At 35.1% G+C, this 18,901-nt stretch overlaps 1 protein-coding gene across 1 annotated transcript; it reads right to left on the minus strand.

Annotated features, from left to right (window-relative positions):
- Positions 1–3,322: 3,322 nt before the first annotated feature.
- On the minus strand, positions 3,323–15,197 carry DHS (deoxyhypusine synthase). The gene is made up of 7 exons (XM_006853919.4): positions 14,736–15,197; positions 13,739–13,906; positions 11,314–11,532; positions 6,764–6,850; positions 5,421–5,526; positions 5,084–5,313; positions 3,323–3,571 (listed from the first exon to the last, which is right to left on the minus strand). Exons 1-7 carry the CDS (start codon positions 14,943–14,945, stop codon positions 3,491–3,493), a joined length of 1,101 nt encoding a protein of 366 aa, XP_006853981.1. The 5' UTR covers positions 14,946–15,197; the 3' UTR covers positions 3,323–3,490.
- Positions 15,198–18,901: the final 3,704 nt, after the last annotated feature.

Raw genomic sequence — 18,901 nt, forward strand, 5'->3', positions numbered from 1 at the left:
TACTTTCGACTGTTTCGAGAGGTATACAATATTGCATTGATTTGGTACTCTTTGAAACCAAGCTACTATTTTTTATTTATTTTTGGGTAATTTAGTGTGGAAGCCGGGCACCGACCTGTTTTTTAAATGGATTAGGGAGTTAATTTTTTTGAAGATGTTACCGGGTGGCGTCAGCAGGATAGGTGTAGGGTTGCTACATGAGAGCATGTGCCTATGTGTTTTACCATCTCTTCTTATGCCAAGGAAGAACGGCTTATGGATGCTATGTTGGCGGCAATTGTGGTTTCAACAGGCTGCCGAGTATAGGTTTCCCATACCTAGGCTTAATGAAATGTTGGATATACTTTCGTATTCTTTTTCTAAACAGAAGAACCGTTTTTAAGTAGTGTTAAATTGATTGCGTATTAATCAACATTCGATTGATTGGTCCAAGATGAGTCTTTCTGAAGATGAGCTTTCAAAGAATAAGAGTGGGCTACACTACCAATTACTAAAGTTCTACACCACCAATTACTAAAGTTCCCTATGGACACAGTGAATCAAAGTCGAGGACAGGTTTTCCCAAGTGGGGGAGATTGATGCAATTATTACCCAAAGAGCATAACTCTTCATCCATATCTTCAGTTTTAGGTGCTTCAAAATGCAAGTTGAAGATCTTAAAATTATTTGCTAAGGCTATTTTTAAGTCTTTTTTTTTTTGTAATTTTTCTCTCCTAGGCCTCAAATCTTAGTAACAATTTTTTGTCTAATTGGAGGTTTTGATATTATTTGTTTATCATGGGGTAAATATGGGATCTCCTTATTGATTGGGATTTAAGTTGAAGCGCTAGAATTGTTGAGTTTTGACAACTAAAGCACATATGGTGTGATTAGGCTTGGAATTCCTTGAGGGCACATTAGGTTCAGTGTAGGTGTGGCAATGGGCCTGGTCACCCGGCCCACCCCCTTACAGCCCAGCCCTAAAAAACTAGGGCGGCCGGGCAACTACAACCTTGGGTATGGCGGCTGAGCCTGGGCCAAGGCCAACCCGACCCTCCCAACTTTTTCTTTATTATTATTTATTTATTTGTTTGTTTGGCCTGGCTTGGATAGAGCTAGTGTTGGTCCTAGGCTAGGGCTAGGGCAAGGGGCTTTTTGGCCAGGTTAAGGCTAGGGCCAGCCCTATGGGGCCATGCTCAGGCTAGGGCCAAGGTTGGCTCATCCCTTTGGCCCCGCCCATTGCCAGCCCTAGTTCAATGAATATCTTTCCTAAGGAGGGATATTTCTGGCATGTCGGTTTCATATCTCGGAGGATATGAAACCACTTTCCCATGCTATCATCCCAATTCGTATAGCGGCTTCTTGAGCGGCACTTTTGCCATGAAACGAACCTGGGAAATCAAATTGGTCAATGAAAATCACTCTCCCCGAAAGGAATTTCCCACAAAAACACGCCATGAGGGATCACCCTCATAATTAAGCGGTGTATAACCACCAGCAAAGACTTCCCTTTAGACATAATAATAATAATAATATTATTATTATTTTTTAACGTTAATGACTTATCTTTGGTTGTTTTATTCAATTTTTAAAATTTATTAAACTACAACTATAATATAAACTATTTAAAATCTCACTTGTTTATCAAGATCATGTAAAAATATATATCATTCCAACTCATGATCATGGGCATTTTGGATTTTTGAAATTCAATCAAAAGAAATAAGTGAGACACTCATTAAATGTCAAATTGGATGGTTTGGGGTGAGTTACGAAATCCAATAAATTTTTTTTTTTTTGGAACTTTGTGTCTATTCAATGACACGTTTACAACTACCCATTTTGAAATGGACATGATTATAGTGAGTTAGGCGATTCATCTATTACCATGCAGTCCCTTGTCCATCTAACGTCCATCTCTAAGATGGATGTCAAAAACTGTTCCATTCACTAAATATTAAAATGGATGCTGAAGAAAGAAATTAAAAAAATAACATTTATAATTTTTTTTTTTTTAAAAATTCTAAATTTAGAGGGTTGAGATTATGGAACTTTAAAATTTTGGATCAAAAAAGTTTTCATTGAAGGAAAAAACTAATAATCACATGACACGTGTCTAGTCGGCATATTTTAAATTGAAAGTTTTCATTAAAGAAAAAAAATAAATCACATAACACGTCTCTAGTCGTCTGTTGGTTGCTTAATTTTCTTTCTTCTCTCTCCATTATTCACAGCGCATTCCAAACCACCATAATACACTTGGTTTTAGTTTTGAATGAAGTTTCTATTATGAAATCAAAATAAAAACCTCAGAAATCTTCATGTCGGCTCTAAAATTAATTTTCAATACCAACGATAAAATTTGAAACTAAAAAATCGATATAAATCTTGTAGATACGTAAGCACTTATTTTTAGAGTCAAATGGATGGTTTAGATAGTTTGTTGCAATATATACTATTTTTAGAATTTAAAAGTTTTTCAACATTTTATGAGATGAGGCTTTACTTAGTTTGATAGGGCCGCAGCCCTATTAAAGCCTACCTTAAAAGTGAGACAAGAAAACCATGTAGATCGTAACGATGAAACATACGATTTACAAATTTTTGTAAACTTTTTACTTTTAGCTCAGTTGAGCTCACTTGCTCCACACAAAGCAACCGGCTCTAAATTGCAAACGATATTTTTCACTATTACTATCCATGAATGATATGGCCCAATTAATGGGAAAGGTTTCTATACTTTCCTTACAGCATAGAAGGTCTATGCTTCTCCTACCATCCAACCGTCCAATTTTGATCAAGTGAGCCACTCACTGTTCGATCCTAGATCCGACGCCTCAAAGTATTTTATTTTTAATTTTTTTAATACAAATTGTATGAATATGAAATTTGGTACGTGCCATCTTCTCATTGAGGTGCACCAATAAAAAATATTACAAACTAAATTTTTGATAAAATATAATGACCAAAATACCCCTTAAAGCTTTGAGGGGTATTTTGATGATTTAATTTAAGTAAAAATATTTTTTTTATAATTTTTACAAGTGCCAGTTTAATAGAGGATTGGATGCCCAAAATTTGGTGTCAAAATATGTTATATAAACAAAATTAAACATAAATTCATGTAGAGACGTGACATTGTGATTGGGGCAATTTTAGCCATCCATTCAGAATGAATGGTTGGATAAAAAGAAGCATATAAGTTTTATGTTTTATGCTGTAGGGGAAGCATAGAAAGTTTGCACCCAATAAATATATTCTGAAGTCTGAATGACAAGTGCCATGCAGCTCGATTACTCATGGATAATTAAATTTCATGATGCAATGAGGGGGCAAAAAAAAAGAAGAGAAGAATCTGCGTCGTTAGGTTCACAATACCACGTTAAGTACATGATCCACTAATCGAAGATTCAAATAGGAAAGGATAATAATTAAAAAGACCCTCACCATTGTCTCAGTTCCAAAAGAAAAAATCAAGCAATTACAGCTTCCATCGGTGATCCTTTGGAAATTACTCATCAGATCTCTTGAACCTTTTCGCAAATGTTTCAGCCACCAGCAAAGGGAAAGCAATAGTTGCATCACAATGCACCTAATCAACACAAGGTCAAAGTTTAATAAGAAACGGAACAAGGTAATCAAAAGATTATATATCGCACCATAGGATTACATTTATAAGGACGTGAGTCAGCTGACTAACATATTACCGTGCGGTCCCTTGTCTATCAAATGTCCAACTCTAAGATAGATGTTAAAACTTATTTCAACCACTAAACGTTAAAATGGACAGTGGAAAAAAGAATTCCAAAACAGTATTTATATTTTTTAAAAAGAAAATTCGAAATTAGATCATTGTCTTGGTTGATATTATCAAACCCTAAAATTTTAGATAAAAAATACATTATCATCATCATTAGAGCCTTTGTTCAAATTGGGATCGGCTAATATGAATTCTGATGCGCCATTCAGCTCTATCAAAGGTCATACCTTTAGTGAGGCTATAAATCGTCATATATTTTCTCACTACTTCCAATCATGTCCTTTTGGGCCTACCCCACTAGGTATGCGCTGCACATGACCAACCCACTGATGGCTACTTTCTCTTATCTTATCGCCTATTGGTGCCACACCTAAATTCTCTCGAGTGTATTCATTTCGAATTCCATCCCTTCTTGTCATGTCACAAAATCCATCTCAACATCCTCCTATCAGCTACATTCATCCTATGGATATGTTGTTTCTTGACGCTCAACATCCCAATCGACCTTGTGTTGATTAGGATAAAAAATACATCTTTGAGATATATATTCGGAGGGAGACAACACAAGAAATTTTGAGTGGGCCGACTCATCAAATACTTTTCTTATTTATAAACAAAACCTAATGCTTACATCTTGGAAATATACCAAAAGCAAAAATGTTCCACATTAGTAGGAATGTGTTGTACTCTGAAATGCATTCTAATCCAACTTTCAGGTAAAATAAACCTATTTTTCTTTTTTAATATAGTTACTCACGATGAACTTATTTGGGAGCTGGGTTTCTAACCTTCTGTACTCATTTATTTATCTTTAAGCTTAAGCAGGAACCTATGAACAATGAACAAAAACCCCAAATAGGGGCTGTTATTGATTGTATTATAGACGTTACTTCTGTTACACTGCATTTTAGATGTTATAAAGTTCATCACTTTTTTGTGGACAGTAATATATTTTTGGTGGGAATGGAGTCCGAGACCTCTTTTTGGGACATCGGAGGAAGTACCACCTCATCCCATTTCCTATAAAGTTCATCATTTACAGAGGGACTTTGGCCAAAATTTGCCTCCACCTCTGGACCTTTCAGTTTCCAACCTCAATAGGAAACATTACAAGGCCCTCACTTTGTGAATCTTGATTCAAGCAAATCAAGAAGGGGTAAATGTAGTGAAATACGAAGACGAGAAAAGGCCCTGTTTTTTTCTTTTGAGGAAATCTAAGAGACATGGTTACCGTTTTCTGGATGGCTAAAAAAAAAAATTGTCAACTAATAAGAACTATTGTCACCACAAAGTCAAAAGGAAACAAGAATAAACTAAAACAAATTAGAAAAATGGGAAACATACTTTTACAGCTTTTGCAGACCCTCGGATCTTCCCCCAAGAAACAGCTTCATCAGGACGAGCTCCTGAGTCACTCCCATCAAATTCCTGTGCAGTGTTGATTAACACAGCAAAATCCGCACCATTTCGCATCAGATTGGCATTGTAAATGTGATGCTTTGGTAACCCACCTCCAAGAATAATCATGCCTGTCTTTTTTGCATGGACAGCTTCCCTGTTAATGGCTCCTATATCTATATACTCTCACCATTAAAAAGAAAGAGAAGTAAGGATTTTCCAAAGAAACACCAATATTTTTGTTAGTTTCACTTCTTGACTGCCAAAAACTGCATTGCCATACCTTGCACAATGTCAATAACTAGACCAGGATTACGGGCTGAGTGGAAGTAGAGCATGTCTCCCAATGAACCATCAGTTAAAGCGGGGCAGAAGACAGGAATATTGTTCTGAAAATTTTACACAAGAAAATAACTGTCAAAAGCATCCGCAGGCCCTCAACCCATATTGTAAGTTCATAATAGTAAGAATATTGGCATTAAATACAGATTTTGTCTCAATTACTAAAACTAAAAAATTACAAATCCAGCACATGAGCAAAGATACTAAAACTATAGGAAGATGCATGGGACTAAAACATAATCTGACAAAGTTTTTGAAGAAAATGGCAAACATAAGTCAAAATCAAGAAAAAAGGAGAGACCAGAAAGTTAAGTTCGTTGCATTTGATATGACCAATATCTGGGATCACTAAGAAGAAAAGATATGTTGAATATTTTATCAAATTTGAAATGGTTTATGTTCATTTCAATATAATCACTTTCTTAGCTCCAGAAATAAGAGAAGTGTGAATTGTATAAACTTGTAATACCAAGAAATAAGCAATAGGACAAAGCATGAGCAGTGTTTCATCCTGACTACTTAGTAAATTAAAGGTAAATGGAGCACATCCCAGATAAGCATCTGATTCTTACATGGAAGACACACTCAGACAAACAAAATATTAAAGCAAAGCTCCCTATTGAAGTGCAAAGTTTATGCCAAAAACCATGTCAGGAGTTACACCTTGACCCAGAAAAATGATGGACACCAGGTGCAAAGTTGATTTACAGAAATTATATGCTAATATCTAGTGCTTCAAGATAACTAACACAAAATAAGAAAGAAAAGAGACAACTTTGAATGACGAGCAATGATCATAAATAGAAAAGGCACAGTGTTAATCATAAACAGGGGCATCACGCATAGTTTCAAAAAATTGGCTTGCTTTTAAATGGAAGAAGGAGAGAATGAATGAAAACATTGAGGGGCTTAATAATGCTGGAGGTTACACATTTGAGGTTATGGTTGGGGGACCTTTGCTACTTCCCAAGATAAAAAAATGGAATAAGAAGCAGAGATATGAAGAATATGGCTTTTCAGGGTGTGAACCTCAAAACCTAGTCGCATGAAGTTTTTAAGTGTCCCAGTTCCATATCCTACAAGTCAGGTCAAATGAGAGAGAGAGAGAGAGAGAGAGAGAGAGAGAGAGAATCTGGCTTTAAATAAGCTATAGAAAGTCAAAATGACCTAGATAACAAAGATTACTCAAGTTACACTTTCTACAGTAAATAAGAATAAAATTTCATAAAACCAGCACTTAATGGTGCTGAGATATCTAGCTAAGTAATAAACTCAAAAAATTACCTTGTAAGCCCAGTACAAGTATGAACTTGGATCATTAATTTCTTGACCAAGACGGGCAATTACCTTTGAAGGGGTCCAAACCACACTCTGCAAGTGTGAACAGCATAAATTCTCAGCATGTATGCATGGAAATTCCAAGAGTCTTGGCAAATACTCAAACTTACAACACAGTACTTTGAAGTTTCCAGTGTATAAGTTTGATGACCCTTCATAGAAAACTCATGCAACATCTTTCCAATCACAAAATGCATTAATCCAAAAACAAAATAGTCCGAAAAATTTGAAGTGCAGACATTCAGAAGTTCAAGGAAGAACCCTGGAAAAACTCAAAACTCCCACATTTGCTGTAGACAAACATGGGGGTTTCATCTGTAAACAATCGACATTGTAGTCCCTCACCATAACAAGTTTTAGGGAGACAAAGGCAATGATATACAGAACTTTTTAATGAAGGATTAAAAAAAAAAAATCACTAACATCTATGGAAATATAAAGTTCCACTAACACTTTAAGTTATGATGTATAAAATAATCATACATACAATATCGCTCATCAAAAACAAGAGTACATGCTAAATATGTTGAAATAATAAGGGAGTAAACCGAGTAGTTTTTCATGCTCCATGACATAAATATAAAACTTATACCAGAAAATTGAGCAGTTTTGCTACTAAAAAACGAGCTTGTTAGTCAAAGAGTCCTACAGGTAAACTCCGGAAACACAATCTCAGCTAAACCATAGAGCATTTGTATTTTAACTGCTGCACATAACAGAGTCCATCAATAATTAGTTACACTTCAGGAAAAAATTGTTTTATTATTCAGTCCAAAATCCACCAATATCTTCAATTTGACTCTTCCATGGTTGGATTCAAGAGTACCCATGGAATGCTTTTTGCATTTGATTCTCTCAAATAATTATTGCTCCTCCAATCTCTGGGATCTGACTATGGGATTCCTTTTACAATCTCCAACTCAATGTAGGAATGCAGCTCTTCTGAAGCGGAAATTCCATCAAGTTCCCCAAGCACAATCCGAACGAACACTAATGTCTAAACCAACTGTTGTTTCAGAAAGAAATTCAAGAGACAGTGAACAGATTGAGGGTGTAGCCATAACCCATATGTCTCAGTTTAGGATGTAGAGAGCCATGAGTTAGAACCAGTAGGAAATTCTTGGGAAGAGCAGGAAGAAACTGTGTAGATTGGTTGGAACCACACGTAGAACATGCTTATCAACAACTGGAACATCTGGGAAGGGAGGTACCAGAAGTGCGCGTAAATGGCCATTGCAAGTGAGAGAAAGGCACTCCCATTGGGTGTCAAGACATGATTTGCTCATGGAAAATATCCTACGCCAGCCACCACACAAGATCAAGATTTTGTAATGCACCAACTCATCCTCACCTCTCCCATTCACAACACTACTTATATTGAGAATGCCACCTCTACTCTCCATTCATTTAGTGCCAAATAATGCTATGACCCCTAACCTGGCACCTTGAGTAGGCCTTTGCAAAAACTCGTAATGGCCGTATACCCTAGGGTTAACAATCCTCCCATGTTCTTCATCTTCCCCAGAATGCGCTGGCCATTGCTATACCTAACCGCATGTAACTAACTTCAACCAAATCATGTAGGTGATATGTTCCATAGTTGCCACAATCTCCTCTAGCGGCTAACTAGCCTCCACTTCTAATCTTAATGTGTGGCCTAATATCTATCACGAGGTAGCTAACTAATCAACCGTTTAAACGTCCAAAACCTCTAGCCAAAGGCTTTCAGTATCCTCCAATAAAAGCAGATCATGGATAGCTTGTAAAATCTCAAATCTTTTCTCCGCCAACACAGGAACACCCTTTCCCTTCAACTCTTTATCGTCAGACCCAATTAATGAGCCTCTTCACCTTAAAACCCATGTTTCTGATCGTAACCCCATATCTCTAATATCCTTAAAAGTTAAAACCAAACAGTAGGGAGTTATTTAACCTAGTAACCAAGTTCCTCATCCACTACATAAGAAGAAGAGTGTATTGGGTTCAATGAAGCAGGACTTAATTTGCCAACAATAAGGATATCTTGTGCTCTGCCACTTGCTCAGAGCCTCAAACCATCCAAAGTGTTATACATGGTCCACCATCACCAGCACTTCCCCAACCCACTTTTTATTAACAACACTGGTTCAAGTTTGCACCTACACTGTGTCACAAAACAAAAATCCCTATTACAACCATAAACAGGAAAAATATATACTAGATAAAGCGGGACTCAAACAAAAAAGATTACTATATAGAGGAGAGAGACAACCATGCCAAGAAGGACTAGCCACAACAGCCCTTTCTGGGAACAAGACTTGGTATTCATTTAGAGAATCCAGGTTATAGTAGTCTACATGTCACATCCATGGAGCCTGAGAGTATCTGGGCCTTGAACTTCCTAGTATAATTATTTGACAAGAATCAATCATGTTCTTTTTGTAAGATGGCTACTTGGAAATTCCTTCGAAGGGCCTTGGAACTTGGGATAGATAAGCTGTTAAAGGATAACAAGGGCTCTAAAAGTTAAGGAATTAGGACTAGAAAATTCTCAATGGGCCCAGAATTGGAAAACAAGCTTGGGTCTTCCAGAACATCACTGCAGTGTTTCCAGCCAAACTCGAGCACAACCTTGTCAATAATCACAAGCTACCATGCGAGAAGCAGGGTTGCCCACTCACTCAGCTAAGTGTTGTGGCTTGTCCCATGGTGGACAATTTATTAGCTACTTCCTTTGGTCAATGCAGCTTAAAAATTCCTTAATCTATTAACCACAATTTTAAAATAGAACAATAGACGAGTCTACTCACTACAATTATTAGTAGTAGTCGTTTAACAATTGTTGAAGGAATACATTCAACAAATTGTTAAAGGAGGTGCTTTTAGTAATTGTTTTTAAACAGACTAGAAGTTTCTCATCAACATGTGGAGGGCATATAGGTGTTAGTTACACCAATTTATTCACACGTAACCATCCATGGATAGAACAACATGTCCTTAGGAAGATATGTTAGTACCCAAAATGTGACCTGCACAAATGAATACTAAAAACAAATTGTGAGGCCCCACCGAGCATAAACCATACAACAAGTGATTCTCGAACAGACCGCATGCAACATGTCTATAGTTGTTGGGAAACTTGATGAGAGAAATTGGTTCTTCCCAGTACATGCTTCAGAATTTCAGATACACGCTCAATACATTTTCCATTTAATGAGAGAGCAATGCATACAAGGCATATTTTTCCATGGTCCTCCAGCAGCTTTCTCACCAGACGTCCATGAGCTCTCATCTAATCTCTAATTTTCAGGCATTTTTTGGAGCTACTGTTCATCAATTTCTTTGTCAACAAATTTTTCTAACAGCTGCTACACATTTCCAATCCTGAGTCATGTCATTTGGATATATTGTTTCTCACACTTATCTATGACAGCTATCCCCTTTCTATCAACTATGTTAGTATGCATAAAATACAAGAATATATCCAATGATTGATGAACTACTCAGGGAAAAGGCCCCTATGAGACATAGTGTTCGAATATTTGCCATATAAAGATAGAGTTCCACTAGAATAGCACATTAAGGCTAGGCAAACATACTCAATAAGGCAACAACCACAAATGCCTTATGATGGGTGGAGTCAGATGGGCTTCCAGTATGCACCTCAACACATTCATTAGGACTCAACAAGTGATAGTCATCTCAAGAGTTCGTAAATTAGCAAAGATTTAAATGGTAGCCAACAAAAGAAACACAGACGCCTTGTGTTAAATATAAACAGGCAACATCATGAAATACCAAGCCCATTACTTCGTGTCATGCCAGCAGACAGATATCAAAGCACCACAATCCCTGACAATCTGCAAGGCAAGATAGACGAACATGACTCAAAGCAGCAAAAATGTTTGATGCTCTCCATGGACTGCATCTGTGATCTGCCTAATTCATGGTTCAGAGAAGAGATAAACGTTTGTCATTGGTACACCGCTTTGGATATTTTTCTTTTGGTAGGTCAACGGTAGGATTCAAACTTGGGATGTTATGCTGCAATGACTGACAATGTATCCAATCAAGCCTAAGACCGAGTCCCAAGGGTAGACAGGTACGTGAGGTTGTGTGGTATTTTGGAGTAAATTTAATGAGTTCTAATCCTTGACACCTTCATGCAAACATATCTACAATTAAGACTTGAAACATGTAAAAGGGCACATCCAGATATCCAGTTAATAATATAAAGCACTTGTTTCTTATATAAAGCATTTCCAAAAATCACAAGATTCTGAATCATTATATTAAATTCATTTCATTGCAAAGCTTGGAAGAAGCTATGAGGCATATTTCTCGAATGCACACTAAAAATTGAAATGCAATGATCTTAAGAAGAAAACAAGACAAACAAAAAGTCTGAAGCAACAACTACTTCTAACCATTAAAACGCTACCCCTACTAGGAAAATGCCTTACCAAAAACAAAAAGATAGATTGGAAGTGCTTCTAACTTAGTTAGTTGATCCATACCTTTTCAGATTGCTCCTTCAACATTTGCTGAAAAAGCGGGATGATCCAATTTTCGAATTTGCAGTAGTTGTCATTAGGAACCAGCAAATTACCAATGCGGTTCAATCCCTTTGACCTTAGATACGCTCCGGGAAGAGAAAACTCACCACTGAAAGTCGGTGCAAGACATTTAATAATGTCTTCTTCAATCCCGCCAGCAGTGGTAACCATCACATCTACCTGCCAGATGGTCCTATTATCCTTAGTTGTCACCAAAACTCATTGAAGAAACAAGAAAGCCTCAACTCTATATGTCAATCTGCATTTAATTCACGTCAAAGATCAAGTACACTAGCATTGGGACCAGACTTATGGGCATGACCAGTAAGATTATTGTTTTTAATAAGCATCAAAGTAGATGATTTCACATTACCTCATAGGATTAAGTAGCATTAGTTGGTTTTTACAAAATGCAACTCTCTATTTTGAGTGAGTAGTACAAACTATAAAAAGATTGAATAAATATCAATTTATAAACGATCAGTTGGTATTAGATCATTTATTGTTTAGATAAAAAAATCTATAAGTTCCTATTACTAAATGTTGCACCATTGAATGAAGAGTGAAACAACGTCAACTTTGAAGGACTATGGAGGCACAAAGCCTCCAATGGCAAATCTTCGAGGTGCAAGGGAATCTGTGTTTACATCTGTGGTTGTTAATACGTTTTGCTAGAGCTTGATCTATAATTCTCATTTAGTTCAATGATTGAGTGGCTAATTATATAATAGAAATACTCATGGGTAGAGACTTATGAAAGTCATAGATATCAATGAACTGAACCGTCCAGTCTGACCAATTAGACCACCAACCAATGCCTTGGGCGGTCTAGCCCAAAGCAATAACTAGGTTTGGTAGGAAATTGGTCAAAAGAAACATTTGAACAATTTGGCCAATCAGATCAATATTGACTAGCTAGACTTGCTAAACAAAGTTGGGCAACCTTTTTGTTTTGCATAAACTATTGTTGCTATTTTTCATTATCCTTTTAAAATCTGGTCCAACTAGTTCCATTGATGGTTGGACCAGTCTCACCAGCTCAATGGCTAGTCAGATTCTGATGACGCTGATGTCAGTGGCTATATCATTAGCTAGAATGAACCTTTAGAAATAGAACATAACTCTAAATAAATTAAAAAGTTAAAGGGGAAAGTCCGAGGTTCACCATTTGACATAAAAGGAGCCAAATATGGTAGAACATCATTAGAAATGTAAGATTAGTTGGGTGTTCCATATACACATGCACATCAATAACTCATGGTGAAATCATATGCAATATACCTAATAAAGGCCCAAACAGGACCCCTACAAGCAAGACCTTGAGGCTAATGATATCCTTATATATATATAGGCAAAAGTTTATATAAGGTTGCAACCTTAAAATGTAGAATTAAAGATGCACCTCAAAAATCAATCGGAGAAAGTTATTTTAATGTTGAAAAACCCTCTAATAGATCATCTCAACATCGAGATGTATTCATATGAAAAAAAAAAGAAAAACATTTTGAGTCCCATAAATAGTGCATCTTGCAACACATTATCTAGACTGTCCATTTTCAAGATTTTCATATGTTTATAGATCTACTTGATTTTAACCATTTTTGGAGTTTACAATTTTATAATTAGAGATAAAAATAGATTTTCAGATAATCCAAAGAATTTTTTACACCAAAATTATATGTTATAATAAAATTTGGAGGTGCGCCTTAATTGGATCACTAGGACAAAAATTCAAAGAAAACTGTAGAAAATGGTTTTCTTGAACAAAGTCAATAAGGTTCATTCATTTTGATGGGGGATCAGATCTAAGTTTAGATGAGCCCATAATCATTTTTTTCCTTTTTCTAGGTTCATCTGGTCATCTTAAGACTATCTATAAGCTTCGGGTAAAAAAAGAAAAACGATAAAAATAGAAAAGGGGTTAGTCAAATGTGTTGCAAATGCACACACATCAATACACACACCAAAACACACACACATCAATACACACACCAAAACACACACGCACACACATATCAATACACACACCAAAACACACACACACACACACATATACAGATACACAGATAAAAAGAGATTCCATAGGCTAACCGCCTACTGGCTATAGTACATGCCGAAGGGTCAAAACAAATAGCGGGAAGGATTTGTTTGGGCTGAAATTTCACACAACATCTTTGATTCGAAAAAATATCATGAGGAGAATTTCCTATCTATTTTCCATATATGTCCCAATGATACTCATATTTTTTCCTTTTCTAGTGATTTACTAGGAAAAAGAGACCCATATTGTCCCATAATTTATCACCATCGATTAAATTGCAACTTATTCAACTAAGCATAATATTATAAAAGATATAAACAATTATTAATAACAAAAAATACTCACCATTTTATGCTCTGCAAGAAACCTGACTGTTTCCCGAACACCAGAAGATATGAGATTGGAGGTGAAACCTAGGAACACCTTACACTTAACTGACTTCCTGTACTCCAAATCTGTTTCCTTTCCATTACAGTCTTCAGATGGCTCTTCATCGCTCAGCCTCCAATCTAACTGCAACATAGTGAACAATTGAATAAATAGGCATAAGAATAGATAAAAATGGAGCAATTTCCAGATATTTTATTGCTAAATCAATTCAAAGTAAAAAATGCAGCATTTTTGAGCATTTTATTGATGCTTCAATTAAAAAACAAATAAGATGCAGCTTTCATTAATAAAACAATGCAAAAGCAAATAAAATTCAGCATATTAGTTATTTAGCTGATAACTCAATCCAAATACTAATGCAAAGAAACATTTTAAGGAACTCCTAAACACTAGATCTCTCTTGTCTTCACTATAATCCTCAGAAAGATCACCACAGCTCAGCCTCCAATCGTACTTTGACCCATGAAATAATCAAATATATCCATGTGAAATATATCAATAATGCAGCAATTTCATCCGTTTTATTGATCAATCAGTTTAAAAATGAAGAAAATGAATCATTATCAGCCATTATAGCGATAAATCAATTGAAAATAAATAAATGCAGCTTTTTCACCAATTGTTATTCGCAAATTAGTTAAAGAACAAATACAAATTCAAAATGGAGCAATTTTCAGGCATTTCATAGATCACCAGTTAAAAAAAAAGGGCATTTTCAGGCATCTCATAGATAAATCAATTAATAAATAAATTCACAACAATACTATTCAGGAATTTTTTAGATAAATCAACTCAAGAATAAATAAAACCCAGTATTTTCAGCTATTCTATTGGTAACTCAACCAAAAACAGATAAAATTCATATAAAACATAACTTTTCAGGAACGCAATAGATTAATCAATTCAGATGAACTTCTTCAAGGAAAAACGCAATGAAAAAAAAACCAATAACCATTTGATTCACAGTGGAGATGGCTTCGCCTAAATTCGAGGCTTGAAAACCAGTTGTGATCATCGAACCAAGAAGCTTCTCATAATCAACTCCATTGTTGAAATCGTAGCCACTGATTTTCTCAAACTTGCCATCAAGTAGCTCCGACTGCTTAAACACTATAGCACGAGTGGCATCAAGCACACTCTGCTCCTCTGCAGATTCTCCCATCTCCTTCGTCCACCAAGAAGAACCCTAATCAATTCCAATAGCCAGAAAAACCTTCAAAAGTTCAATTTTTTTCCTAATATAAAAACCTTAGAGATTCAGGTTCTAAAACCCTACAATAATCCAGCTCCTCCTTCGGCTTCGATCTGATAACGCTAATCAATTCCTGACAATGACGAAACCCAGAAAACTTCATTTCTTCTACTGAAACCCTAGAACACAATCAATCACCTTCTTTTCTTCATTCCAAAACCCAATTCTCCACTTTAGTTTTTAAATTCCAACGTACACTTTGAGAAACAAACTAAAAGAAAACCATTGCAAATGGAATATTTTTCTCTAACGTCCATTAAATTGATTGTACGGTGATTAAAAATACTGTCATTGTCGGGACAATCTGCCACCGTAGATGATACTCGCTTTCTATTTCGGGAAGGAGAATTGTATGGTGTGTTGGAGATCTACACCAGTTTACACCGTAAATAATAGTCCAAAAAAAACTATCAAATATTTTTTCAAAAAATATCATGTCTAGTTTTTAAAATTTATTATTTTTACAGACTACTCATAATTCTATAAAATTAAATTCTCTAAAAATTATTTTTACAATTATATATATTTTAAAAATTAGAATTAAGTTCTATTTAAAAAATAAATTATTAAAGAGAGCGCATTTTTACATGTGTTTGGCGGACTCATAGAAAGGATATTTCGCGCGCAGTATCTGGGAAACCTTCATGTCGCGTGGCCATTGTGCAAAACTCACCCAACTTCTATTCTTTACTAAGTTTGGCAACGGGCCGGGTCGAGGTAGCCTCAATGGCCCACAAGGTTAGGGGAGGCAAAAAAACAAATGAAAAAAAAAGAAAGGAAAAAAAAAGAGAAAGGTTGGGCCGGGCTGGTATAGGCCATAACTACTATTGAAAAAACAGGGTGATCTAATCGCTAATCTCCTGGTTAGAAGTGGCTAGTTCAAGTTTTGGACAGTTTTAGACTTTTAGTGATCAACAAAATTTTTTAAAAAATTCAAAAAATATATATAATTTTTTTAAAATGAGCAATTTGATTTGTAATATAATTTTTAATATTATTTACATTATGGTAAAGACTAAAAAAAAATTTGGTCATTAATACTTTCTTTTATATTTTCCCTTTTTTTCAAAAAAAATTAAAAATACCCTTATACACAAGCTGATTCGTTAAATCCATTTTTTCATGAATTTTCAACCTCATTTGAATGTGTTTTGTTTTAATCATTCTTTATATGCATTTCATATTTTAGTAGATTTTTTTTTGTATTTTTTTTTTAACACGTTTTTGATCACTGGGGACTTATCCAGTTAGAGCGATTGAATCGACTGGTTTACTGGTTAAACCACTTCCGGGCCCATGTGCAGTTCACTGTTCCAATTTGATTTTATGAGCCCTAGCCCTAGCCCATCTCTAGGGCCACAATTTGTGGACCAAGGCCCAATTTTTTAGGGTCGGGTTGACCAGCCCTATTCTCAATCGTCGATAGCTTTAGTCACAATTTTGCGCCTACCTATAATCTTATCTTTTGTACTGTAGACGTAAGGCGCATCTAAAAAATTTTAGTCGAGGAGATGATTTTGATGTTGAAAGACCTTACAATTGATTGTCTTGACCTTACAATTTTGATTTTAAGTATTTATATTATAATAGGTGGAAAAAGATTTTTAAGCTATTGCAAGGGTTTCCATGTTAGATTGACATATTTTATCAAAATTTAGAGGTGCACATTACTTTGATTATTTTAAGTTGAGAGCTTACACAAACCTCACCTTTTATTTTATTTTTTTAATTTTTACAAATCTTCTTGATACAAAATTTGGAGTGTGTTTACTCTTTGGAAACGCGCAACAAAAATAAAATGACCAAAATACTCCAAAAAGTTATAATGACATTTTAGTCATAAATTTATTATTAAATAATATGTTTTTCAGTTTTTTAGGTGTGCCTTGTGAGAATTGGGAAACGTCAAATTACATTTCAAAATGATTTGTAGAAAAAATAAATAAAAAGTTTGAGTCCTCTGATTGAAATCAAACGATAAGAGACTAATTGGGAGACATTATGATTAAAGCTATCTCAACCGTCCATTTTAGAATGGACAAGTGGAATACATTAGTTGTTCACTCTTTGAACCATAAACGTTGTTTCGATGATTTACAAAACATAAAAAATAATAAAATAAAATGACCAAAATATACATTAGCTGGTCTACTATGCTAGAGACAAAGGGGACATCACATATGAGCACCTGATTCCTACAAAGGGAGACACATTAGGACAGACCACCACATTAAATGGAATGGTTCCCAATGAAGTGCAAACCTCATGCCAAAAACCATGAATGAATAAAATTACACCCTCATCCAGAAATTTAAGGAACTTAGTAACACGATTGACCTTGTCGAGTACATAAATTCCTCAAATGCAATGAAATAACTCAACTATACGAAAAGATGGAAGTGCGAGCATGGAGCACTATAATCACAAAAAAGAAAGGAGAGCATGGTAAATTTTATTTTGATGTATATACAGGAGGCCATTATACATTGAGGCTAAGAAGGGTAAGGATTTTAAACTGTCACCTACTCTGTCTCAAACTCAGTTATAGGAGGTGGGTGCATTAGGTAGGAAGACAGCGTAACACTTCGCCACATCTTATCATGAAGTATGAACCTATGTTAATTGATACTTAAATAAAAATAAAAAATAAAAAAGACCAAGATGCGAAAGAACAATGCATCTAGTTTCTAAAGGGTAACATCCTAAAACACAAATAGTATGGGAGTTCAGGGATCTGAGTTTCGTGTCCTACAATGCATGCCAGAATTCAAGCTTACTGATGAAAAAGAAAAGGTAAAAAGAACCAATTTGGCTTTTAAATAAGCTATTGAAAGTCTTAACTGACTTAGATAACAATGACTACTCGAGTTACACTGTAAACAAAAAAAGAAAATAGGGTTCTCGAGTAAATGCCTACTATGCTCCTGAGCAAGAATTTGATGGAGGGAAAATTTGTTATTATTATTATTGTTTTATTCAACTTTTAAAGATGCATATTATAGTTTGTTTTTAAATGCCTACATTAAAATTCAAACTTTGGCTAAGAGTGATAGGCAAATTCAGTTTTTCCTCTGGTTTCCTTCAGAGCTAATGAATCATTTTATAGTTCATCTCAATGGACAGCTTAGATTCGTGTGGCTGGTCAATTTAAGTGATGTAATCATTTCATACAAGAGGTTACAATTATTATTGACTGTTGGATGTGAAAGCTCGAAAATATGCTATTAATTGGGCACAATATCCAAAACAAAACTTTTTAATTGTTATGACACCCTTCAATCTATTAGATTTTATATCCAATGACTAAAAATAATTATTATTTTGCAAACAGTGAATTGTCGTGGCTGTTGTCCATGTTGAGTTGTGTTCTCCAAAGATTTTGTACATCCCCCTCGATTTACGTTTTACTTGAGACTTTTTAAGTGAACACTGAATATAAAGTACAAGTAAAATGACAAGAAAAAATGTGCCTGGAGCCCGAATTTTCTACTTACAAAGACGATATGGAATTTTTTTTCTTTGAAGTGAAGTGCACTATATTGCATTTTTTTTCCAGCACAGAAGAGTATAGGCTTTTTTGTCTAGGAAATGTTTATGTGACCCCAACAATAAATAAGTTATATATGCAACCCCACTTTTTAGCCGTTTGATCTAAATCAAACAATTACGATTGTTTATACCACAATGTCATGTCAAATACTGTTTTATTTTTTATTTTTTTCTTACAAAATATTTTTTAATGAAATTTTGAACATCCCATCAGAAAAATAAAGCAAACCTGGAAAAAATGAAAAAAATATTTTACATAAAAATAAATTACCAAAATGCCCATGTAATTTTCAGAAAGGTATTATGGTAAGCTTTCA

Source organism: Amborella trichopoda, chromosome 5, assembly GCF_054954075.1.
Source record: "Amborella trichopoda isolate Santa Cruz 75 chromosome 5, AtrichopodaSantaCruz75HAP2 v2.0, whole genome shotgun sequence".
In the NCBI taxonomy this organism is placed as follows: domain Eukaryota; kingdom Viridiplantae; phylum Streptophyta; class Magnoliopsida; order Amborellales; family Amborellaceae; genus Amborella; species Amborella trichopoda.

What these genes read in the sequence shown, in the direction of transcription:
- DHS (XM_006853919.4), bottom strand. Translation starts at nt 14,945, where the DNA reads ATGGGAGAATCTGCAGAGGAGCAGAGTGTGCTTGATGCCACTCGTGCT. An exon ending in TCTCCACTGTGAATCAAATG is followed by an intron (nt 13,907 to 14,735) that starts GTTATTGGTTTT and finishes ACTATGTTGCAG; the next exon opens with TTAGATTGGAGGCTGAGCGA. An exon ending in ACTTGTACTGGGCTTACAAG is followed by an intron (nt 5,527 to 6,763) that starts GTAATTTTTTGA and finishes TAAAATTTTCAG; the next exon opens with AACAATATTCCTGTCTTCTG.